The sequence below is a fragment of the Cajanus cajan genome, chromosome 7 (genome assembly GCF_000230855.2).
Source record: "Cajanus cajan strain Asha chromosome 7, NIPB_CcT2T_4, whole genome shotgun sequence".
In the NCBI taxonomy this organism is placed as follows: Eukaryota; Viridiplantae; Streptophyta; class Magnoliopsida; order Fabales; family Fabaceae; genus Cajanus; species Cajanus cajan.
In genome coordinates this window covers 38,298,783-38,310,017 of record NC_138523.1, presented here as the reverse complement: position 1 = coordinate 38,310,017, position 11,235 = coordinate 38,298,783, and the positions used below count along the sequence as shown (strand labels likewise).

General features: G+C 33.1%; 1 protein-coding gene and 1 long non-coding RNA gene across 2 annotated transcripts; one reads left to right on the top strand and one right to left on the bottom strand.

Annotated features, from left to right (window-relative positions):
• Positions 1-1,389: 1,389 nt before the first annotated feature.
• Positions 1,390-10,166, bottom strand: LOC145949535 (uncharacterized). The gene is made up of 2 exons (XR_014427790.1): positions 9,420-10,166; positions 1,390-3,014 (listed from the first exon to the last, which is right to left on the bottom strand). It is a non-coding gene; the product is annotated as an uncharacterized LOC145949535 (long non-coding RNA).
• Positions 1,572-3,816, top strand: LOC109818125 (putative indole-3-pyruvate monooxygenase YUCCA8). The gene is made up of 3 exons (XM_020383528.3): positions 1,572-2,243; positions 2,629-3,000; positions 3,281-3,816. The coding sequence occupies exons 1-3, from the start codon at positions 1,572-1,574 to the stop codon at positions 3,506-3,508; spliced, it is 1,272 nt and encodes a 423-aa protein (XP_020239117.1). The 3' UTR covers positions 3,509-3,816.
• Positions 10,167-11,235: the final 1,069 nt, after the last annotated feature.

Below are 11,235 nucleotides of genomic sequence, written 5' to 3'. Positions count from 1 at the left end.
ATAAGATTTGATATAAATTTTTACTTGATGTCAATGAATCATAACTCTCTACCTATTTATTTATTTATCTATATATATATATATATATATATATATATATATATATATATTATATTATGTTATCAAAATGAGGGAATCTAATTTTTTTGTCTTCAATATGTCAACTCACTTTGGATTATCCAAATCATCAGCTTTCTCCCTACCAACTAATCAACAAATTATATATACGCAAAATTTTTATTTTTATTTATTCATTTTCTAAACTTATTTCACTTTCACTAATTTGTGAACCTCATACAATTACATGTTAGTTACTCATCATTGTCATTAATTCCCTCTTCATTTTATTTATTTGTCAAACTAACATTATATTTAGTTTGGCAACACATTTAGTAAAATAGATTTAGTTTTTCATGTTACCAACGCAAGCAACTCTTTAACTTTAAAATTTTCATGTTTTTTTACATGTGGTGTGTGGTTTAAATGCAAAACCAAACACACACTAGGACACTTTCAATCGAGTTTTTTTTTTTCTTGTGTTGATCATAATTTTCTTTTCCTTTTGCCACACATATCATTTTTTTAATCTTTCTATTTAGTTTTATGTCATTTCAGAAATATAATTTAGAATTTATTATTTGTCTTGTTCAATATATGTGCAATCGTTACCAAAAAGAGTCTCATAAAAAAATCCTACCTTAAGGACAATAATAAGAATTTTAGAAAAACCACATCACAAAGTTAAGCCTCTAGAATTAGAGAATTCAAGACTTTATAAAACGCATTGCCTAAAAGACATAGTGAAAAGATTTGACATCGATTAATAAGAGCCTTGAAATATCATTTCAGAAACTAGTCATTTCCATACTTTCAAAATGAAACTTAAGTTGCATACCTGTAATTGAATCCTAAACTTTATCCTTCATGGCAAAAATTGACCCTTCTGTTTTTGGTGCTTTAAACTGACCCCTGTTCACCCCAATTCTCAGTAATTGACTATTACAATGGCACATACATATGTCACGCTGGGACATAGAGTGCATGAAAATCCCGTGCCTCTCTATCTGTGTCACAATTGCTACCTAACTAATTATTTTGCACACCGCAAAAATTCATACATATTCCCACATTAAAATAATTATAAAAAAAAGCCCTTTGTTGATTGCAACCGCGATGATGAAAGAAAACTTTCCAAGGAAAGAATAAATCCTCACCAAATTATATGCTAATCCTAACACAATATTTTATGCATAACTTAGTATGATCTAGTATAATAATGACACATCCTATAATGTCATAAAATATTCACTTACCAAAAAAAATAACAATAGAAACTGCAGTAGTGACAGGAGAAGAAGAAGAAAGAGAAAAAACGCATTAACTCTCCACTTTCCATGTCAAGCACTTCTCTATTTAAGCCACTCTCTCCCTTCAATCCAAACTCACATTCTCAAACATCAAAAAAACCAACTTCCTCTTTCTCTCTCTCTCAACTTCCAAAACTGCTTCATTGAAACCAGTCTCATAAAAATCAAATCTTTAACATACCCAAGAGGCCAAACCTCACAAAAATGGAGAATTTGTTTCGCCTAGTTGACTACGAGGACATGTTCTCAAAACGGTGCATTTGGGTCAACGGACCCGTTATCGTAGGTGCAGGTCCTTCGGGGCTAGCCACAGCAGCATGCCTTAAACAACAAGGGGTACCCTTCATGGTTCTGGAAAGAGCAGAATGCATAGCTTCCCTATGGCAAAAACGCACCTACAACAGGTTAAAGCTTCACCTTCCGAAGCAGTTTTGTCAGCTTCCGAACCTTCCATTCCCTCAAGACTTCCCTGAATACCCCACCAAGAAACAGTTCATAGACTACCTCGAATCCTACGCCAGACACTTCGAGATCAACCCGAGGTTCAACGAGTGTGTGCAGTGCGCCAGGTACGATGAAACCAGTGGCTTGTGGAGGGTCAAAACCGTTGCCACGTGTGGCGCCGTGAGGAACGAGTTTGAGTACATTTGCCGGTGGCTTGTGGTGGCCACTGGCGAGAATGCTGAGTGTGTGGTGCCTGAGATTGAAGGGTTGGGGGAATTCAAAGGTGATGTCATTCATGCCTGTGAGTACAAGTCTGGGGAGAGTTTCAAGGGGAAGAAAGTGCTTGTTGTTGGTTGTGGCAATTCTGGAATGGAACTCTCGCTTGACTTGTGCAACCACAATGCTTCTCCGTCAATGGTTGTTCGTAGCTCGGTAAGTTCTTCACATGCTTCTTCTACTTTCTTATAAGGATCCACCATTCTTTGTGTTATACACAGATATCAGTCATTGTTGGTGGAAACTAGTATCACTAATCGACCAACAATGACTGACAGCTGATATCAACTATTATCATTCAAAGATGACTAATAATTGTGTTAGTCATCGTTGGATGAAGCTAGCTTCTTACCGTTGTTTTCGCCCAACAATGACAAGTGATAATCATTGTTGGACGAAGCTAGCCTTGGATGTAAAATCATGGATGTGTTGAAATATCAAACCTTTTAAGGGATTATTTTTATTGATGCTTTCAACAAAGGAAAAAATTGATTTTTGAGGATGGTGATTAAATGGGGTTGTTCTGTTTTTGGATTGGCAGGTTCATGTGTTGCCAAGAGAGGTATTTGGGAAGTCAACGTTCGAATTGGCGGTTTTGATGATGCAATGGTTGCCAGTTTGGCTTGTTGACAAGATCCTATTGATTTTGGCATGGTTGGTGCTGGGTAACATGGAGAGATTCGGGCTCAAGAGACCTTCAGAGGGTCCATTGGTGTTGAAGAACACAAAGGGGAAGACCCCTGTTTTGGACATTGGTACCTTGGACAAAATCAGATCCGGTGACATAAAAGTTGTGCCAGGAATTAAGAGGTTCACGAATGGTTGCGTTGAGCTTGTTAATGGGGAAAAACAAGATGTTGATGCAGTGGTGCTTGCAACCGGATACCGCAGCAATGTTCCTTCTTGGCTGCAGGTGAGAAATTGTTTCTGTTTGGAAAGAAAAGTGTCAATAGAAAAGAGATTTTTTTGTTTTATGATAATAATTATTATTATATAGTTATATTCATGGTTATAGAAGATTGTCACTTGTCAGCCTTAAAAACTTTTTTGGGTTTGTCCTTTTTTACGACACTTTTATATTTAGAAGCTGATTTGTTTTGGCCTTTTTTGAATAGTGACTAGTATTTTATTTATTATTATATATATGTTAATGGGGCAGTGAAATAATGTGATTTTGGCTATGTTGTGTGCAGGAAGGTGAATTTTTCTCCAAGAATGGTTTCCCAAAGTCACCATTCCCAAATGGTTGGAAGGGAAATGCAGGGCTTTATGCTGTTGGGTTCACAAGGAGAGGGCTCTCTGGTGCCTCATCTGATGCTATGAAAATTGCTCAAGATATTGGCCAAGTTTGGAAACAAGAGACTAAGCAAAAGAAACAACGCACCACTGCTTGTCACAGACGTTGCATTTCTCAGTTCTGAATCAGTGAATTGCACTAACTATACAAGCAGTGTTGTTTCTTTTAGCTAGGAATTTGTTGGTGTAAAAACAGAATCACAATATCTTTGTAAAAATACAGATAAAAAAAGATACATGAATAACTGATAGCACAGAGATAGAGCCCTCTCCAGAGGCCCAAATTTTGAGTTTCTTTTTGGGCCTTGCTTTTGGAAACCAAGGATGATGAGGCTTTTTGATTTTTATGATTTCTTTTCCTATATTCATACGGCTTATACATGTACCATACTTCATTCATCAAGTTAAATCATACAATTTCATTTTCAATCTCTACCTTGTCTTCACTCTTTTCTTTATTAAGATTTGTAGACAATTTTTGTCTGTTTACCCTTTCTTTTAGCAAAGGAACTTATGTAGGTGATTGGAAGTGTTTTTTTTCCATGACACACAAACTTTGTCAACAAAGACTAATGAATATAAAGTTGGTTGGTTGAGCCCAAATTTAGTGGCAGCCAACATTTATTGGTCAAATATGGAAACCCAAAACTTGATGAAAAGAAAAAGGAAGAAAAAGTCACCAAAAGCTTTCCATTTTTAGGCTTCATTTAGATTTTTGAGTCCTTTCCTCTTTGCTTCCATCGATTAGACTTTCTCCAATAAGATTGAGACTAGGACTATAATCTAAGTGAACAATTTTCATATAGACTTTCTCAACTTGTTGTAGATTTAAAGCAGCTAACCAACAAATTTGATGCAAAATTCCTCTTAGCTGGTTGAGTATCTCATGATGGATCTTCATGTGATGTAAGGTTCATTATCATGTTGATATTAACACATAGGAGAATAAGATGTTCTAACTTATAATGGCCCACAACTTAAACTGTCTTTTCACTAAATAGTAGAGGTTATATCCTATAATGGCCCACAATTTAATGTTTGTGACAACTTGTAGGGCTCAACACCATCGCCCCCATCACATCTTTCTCTCTCTCTGACTTAGGAATTAAATCCAATTCAAAGATGGTTACATAACAATATTCCTGTTAAACAATATATACATTGCTATATTGGATTTGACCCACATGTAGAACTGTAAGTCATTCAAACAATTGTTGCACTGCACATGCTTAAAGCTCAATTAGAAGAATCAAACCCTTAATATAAATTGCATTCAAATCATTTCTGTAAAGCATAATTCCTAACTAGAATCCAGTTCACACAACTTGTGACCTAATTATTAAGTCATGTGTAATGAGTGAGTTGTTTAAATTTTATTTCATTAGTATAATTAATCTTAAGGTTCAATTCATTATCGAATTTAAAATTCAAGGGTGCAACTTTCAATAAGAGCAGATCGATAAGATTATGTAAGAATTTGGGTTCAGATGGAAGAACACGTGACAAAGTTATAACCATTGATCAATTGTGGAAAAACCAATTGAAAAACTGGGTCTTGATTCCAAGGCCTAAGACTCTGACCAATGGCACTAGCTAGGTCACAAAGAGCATGCATTTGCAGTAAACTAACTGCATTTTACCAGTTCTTCGTATATAAAATGAATGTCTATCATCTATCAAAGACTAAAGAAAGTTTGACATAAACAGTAAATATTTCAGAGTAATGTACAAAATACACTGCACAATTACGCCCCTAAATAATTTATAGAAGACCTAAAAATTATAGGTACATGACTCATGCATGGAGTTAACAAGTTAAGAGTTAAGACTATATACATAATCCGTGAAAGCTTCAAATTTTGAAACTGCTCTGCTTTTACCTAACCAATTAATGTCATATACACCTCAGAAAGACATGTACTTATTTGAATATGATTTAATTTAAATAGTGTAAAATCTAATCATAAATTGTTAGGTATAACAAAATTATTGAGTTATGTAATAACTAATTTAAAACTCAGATCTATAATTGATTAGTTGACGAGTAAGTGACCATACATAAAAATTAAATTCATTTAGAAAATCCGACTATTCTTTAAAGTAGGGGAGACATTTCAAAAGAAAATTAGATTAAACACTAATTAGTACTCCTTAGTTGATGATCCATGGTAAACTCTTCTCCCACAAGTTTTCCGATCAATAACCAATAATAGTAAAATTAAAGATTTAAAAAACTAAATTAGTGGGAACTAAAAGATATAAGGAAAGGGCAATAGATCCTCTACGGTGATATTTTAACTGAACGAGAACTTAACCATTCAAAAAAGAATTAAACATGATATATTTTTATTATAAAATAGAGATTTAAAATATTTAAGGAAGATATTTTAATACTTAAGAATCTAAATTTTATTTCCATTTAAGAGAATATCATCACAAAGGAAATATAAGTGCAACCTACAATTAATATTGGATGGTTGATTGATTACTTCTTAGTCCTTCCTTATGACCTAAATCTAAATCTAGTTACCAAATAATGTATAATTTTTCATTAAGTGCTTATATTAATAAATTTTTCTAAAAACACTCTTAGAAAAAATAATTAAAATAATTTTTTTATGAGTTAAAACTAACTTATATATAAGTTGAACAAAAGTTTTTGAAAAAGTTAATATGGGAAAAGTTTTACAAATTAGTTTATACAAAAATTCATTTTACTTTTCTTTCTTATTTTATTTTTCTAAAAGTGTTTGTGTAAAAATTTATCCAAACATGTATATCTCTAAAACTTCAATACCTCTTCACACGTAGAATGCGTCACTCTAGTACTTGAATCTCTTTTATAAGGGATATGTCTCATTCTTAACTCTATTGAAATACAAAAAGAAATGAGAAGTGTTTAATCTTTCACAGCAGCATATTACACAAGTTGAAGCATGAACAAGTTATGGGATGTCTCAACAAGGCTTAATAAGATTAATGCACGGATCAATGATTGCCAATAAGTTGTTGAGTGCATTAAGTGTCTTAAGTCACATTTATAGTCTAGTGTAGAAGTTAGAATGTGGGGAATAGTTAGTGCCATATTTAATACTGCAAAACCAAGTTATTATACACTTAATTAATCAAAGTCTTAATCAATTATCCTGACCACCACCAGATACTCAATTAATAGTCTTAAGGACACTTTTCTGAGTTGTTGCATGAAGAAAGTTACCCTTTACATCTTATACTGAATTATTTTATCTTTAAAGCTAATGCATACTTCTAAAAAACTTATTAAATACACCAATTGTTGTGATAAAGCTTTTTCTTGCCAAAATAACAATACTAAAAGGGATAGAATACAATTGTGAGTTATTTAAATATTTAAGTATAATACCAAATTGATAAACATGAGAGATGGGACTCACAGAGAGGGTAGTGATTACAAAACAATTAATGTAGTTGATTACTGTTGCATGCTAGAACTGATAATCGATTACACAATCATGCTAGCCAATTATTGATCGAGCTTATTTTGAAGAGAAAATGAAATTTGAATAATGCATATAGCTTTCACATAACCTTTGTAATAGGAAAATAATAAACATTAATCTCATTTTTTGGTGAATTAAGGTATAAGAAACAGAGAAAACGTAATAAATATAATAAGTGATGTGATAGAAAAAGGAAAAAAGAAAATGTAAATGAGTGAAATAAAAAATAAATAAACATGCGTTTATAATGAAACTTACTAGTATTGTCCATGTAGCCAGTAACTGATTATTGGATTGATAAAAAAAATTAGTAATCAAATACAAGAAACATGCAATTAATTACTACACAGTGAAAACAAATTTTTGAATAGTCGATCAAGCATTATTGCTAAAAGATTACCAACCGTGGTAATATAACCAACAACCAAACAAGTCATTCACATTTCAGGTTCTGGAGCAAGATTTTGTAAAATCAAACAAGGTTTTTCCAAGATCAAAAGCCATAAAGTTGAAGGATTTTGAACTGGATATGAAAACCAGCCAAATTTGAGCCTAATGAGATATCAAGAATTGCTTTAATTACACATGCAAGATCCTGTGTCCTGTAAATTTATTGTCTTGAAACATCCTTGAACTTGGTCTTAGTCATTGCTCTATTTTCATCAAAAACCTTCGTGTCAAATATGGGCCTTTAGAAACCTTTTTTTTTTTTGAAATAATAAATATGAGCCTTTAGAAACTACTTCGTTTGGTGTTACATCAATCAAAGAAAAGGAATTTACATCCGGTTTTCAAGATATTAAAATGCCAAAAGTGGAACAGATAAGAACCACTGTTCTAATGAAATTGTCTTCATGCTCAAATATAAGTGATTAATACTCACACATCCACCTTGTTAACAGGGGCAGAGTTACACAGTTTTGTATATGTGCCAAAGAGAAATAATATCATTAAGGGTCCCTCAAGCACAAGGACTCCTTGTGCTGCCCATGCTTGTTAAGAATTCCCTTGACACCTCTATTACAGGAACTGACAAAACAACACTCCAAGAATTTCTTTCTTATTCCATAAATTTCACTGAGTTAAGAATCTGAGAATCATCTAGAAAATGTTCAAGACAACCAACCTAGGGAATCCTACTAACAAATTGGCAATTTTGTCAAATACTATACTACTGTTCATAAATTAATTGAAACTTGGACAATTTTGTCATGAATTCATATTGTAGAATGTATTAGTAACCAACATTGGTGTGTAGTGATGGACATTGGACACATACACAATGTGCAAGGTTATATGCCTTTGCTGAGACACATTCATATGTGAGGGCTTACTATGTTTACAAGAATATATCGTAAACACACAAAATACTGCAAATATGTGTCCCCACACATAGAATCTAATTGTTTAGAAGCTTGACAGTGCTGATATATGACCTAGTTCACCTTCTCAAACAGGACTCAACAAGTAGAAACAGCCCATATGAGTGCCCATGCTAACTTATTCAAAATAATTTAAGTAAGATTTTGAACTGAATGGCCCATCTAAATTCTTCACCTCACCAACCCCAAATTAGTTAGACATTCAGTTTTCTCCAAACATGGCTGCATTTAACAGCACCAATTTGTCTTGTTTCTCTTGGCTTTATTGCATGTTTCTGACCTCTTCTCATTGGAGACATTCACTGATAATAGCATTAAAAATACACACATGGGATGATTACTATTCTTCTTCACCACAAGGGCCCATCATTCTCCTGCTTTCTCAGATTATACTAGCTGCTAATGTGAGAAACAGAACTTGTTCTCTTCACATGCTAGTGTCCACAATGGACTTGAGCAGGTGGACCTAAGAAAATCCACAAAAACATACCCCTCTTATGGGTCGGGGTTGGGGCTGAGGAGTGAGGACTATAGGCATTAGAAAAATCAATTTCTCTTAGAAATTTGATAAAGTATGCAGTATGCTTCATGAAAGAACACTACAGCGCCATGCCATCTACATTTTTTTAAGTAATTGTACGTCTACATTCATGTCATGTACTCTTTAGTACTGCTGAAGACTTGAAGTACTACTTATACTTCTTTGGTTTTGCTTCGAAGCACACTTTCAATTACTAATATAAAGGAACACTTGATTCACAATCATCACTTCAAAATTCATTCTTCTCATGATTACTACTCTAATAATATATTGCCAAATACTTGAATGATTATACTCACCTACCTATTTCTCCACTACACTAGTATTACTTTTAGTGTATGCCCGTGTTATTGTATTGTGCATTGCATTCTATAACTAAATGGCAACAACCTTGTAACATACTAACATCCACAATATGCATATTGTTAATTAGAGAGGTTTTCAAATATATGATTCACTGAGAATATGCATTAGACTATTGAGAATGCTCTTTCACTTGTACTACACCAAGGATGTTTGCATGAGTTGATATTCACCACTCAAACTACACTTTTGAGATTGTCTTTGTATATCTTTCCTTAGATAAATTGATAGCGCAACATGTTTTTGTTAGAGTATGACTTGTTATACTTACCTCATGTGGCAGATGAAAGCAAACATCCTTAAATATCAGAGACAATGTAAGGCAACAAAGACATGGTCTCATGGCATGTTGGGTAGACAATAGCAGTACTCCTCATCCCAAGGCTGCCACCTCCAATCAGGCAGATCTAGTTGTCAGTCCACCCTCATGTTCACTAGAGGACAATGGTACCACATTACCACCACTATGAAAGTATTATCTCCAATGAAGTTGTGCAAGAGTAGTGGTTAGTGGACCATGCACAAGCTGAGAGTTCATGATTAAATGCAAATTTGAAATCTCATTCCAAAACCAACCAGCTATGAAATGTGCCTTGGTTGACAAGGACACAAGACTAGAAACAGTCAAGCCTAGAGAAATGCTACAATGCAATCAACCCAGAATGTGATCTTATGAATGTATTGCATTTTTTGTTGTTCATTATGAGGACCAGCACCTTGATCACTTTTAGTTTGTTCCTTGGACAATTCAACCTCATCGCTCATTAATGCCATCACAAGGAAATTCCCAATAGAAGAAACAAAGAGTTGATGTGCCAAAACAGTGGCATGTGGAGCACACCAGCTAGTTTGAAATGACTATACAAGTATGGTTGAGATTGAGACCATGGTTGTGGCCCGTTAGGATTGTTCACATTTGATTTGGGTGGGTGAATGCGTGACAATTTGGATGAAAGATGTGTGGATTGGACATGAAATATAATAGGAGGCGTTACTTATGATGTGTGCATATGAATGACCTCTTATCCACAAGTTTAATCTTTTGGTGTCATGTTGGTTCTTCATCATGTCTAAGTTCATTTGGACAATGTACCACAAAAAGTTCATTTGGAGTTTTCTTTTCTTCTTTTCTTTTTTTGGACAAAAGCTAGTTGTGAGTGGATCTCATAACAAGACAAGGAGATATACAACAAAGAGGAGAGCGAATTGGACTCTCTTTGATGGATCAAAATAGCGTATGGTAATTGATAAAAAAAAAATAGGATATGGAAGATGCATACTATAATGGGCCTCTTAAATTTATGTGTGAGCTTTTATGCTATCATATGGACCAAGTCCAAATACTTGGATCGAGCCTTCATTTGTGAGTTTAGGCTTCGTAGTTTCGTTCAAGCCCAATTTTGTGGCCCTACACCACACAAGGCCTCCTACTAACTACCAAAGCCTTTTCTTTTTGTCAAAAATTATTTCAAATTTCAATTAATTTAAGTCAATTTGAAAATTATAATTTTGTAAAATTTATTTTGAATAAATAATATATGCAATGATAATGTTATTCAATCACAAACAGGCATCTTCTATAACAATAAAGGCAATATATTTTTCTCATGTACACATTTCTTTGTTTTTATTTCACAATTATCCTAAATCAATGACCTCCAGTTACAAACCACCCACTCATATGTAACTTTTATTATTGTTACTTTATATATATATATATATATATATATATATATATATATATATATTGAGGCACGATGTTTCTTTCCTTTTAGTATATTATCAATTTACTGATCGTCATTATAAATATTTTAAAAGTAGTAAATTTTAATTAATTGACGATAGAAAAACTTTCTCTTTTTTATATAGTTTTTTTATACCATATTATTAAAGTTGCTTGTAATGTAATACAAATAAAGATTGAGAATGAATATTGTCAGAAAGACTGTATAATTTTATTTTTTTTCTAACTGCAAAATAAATTTGAATATTATGATTATGTTACTTATTTTTTTTAATTTTCAATTTCTATAATAGAGAATTCTATTATACAAATATTTTTTATTGTAAAATATAAGATAATTGGA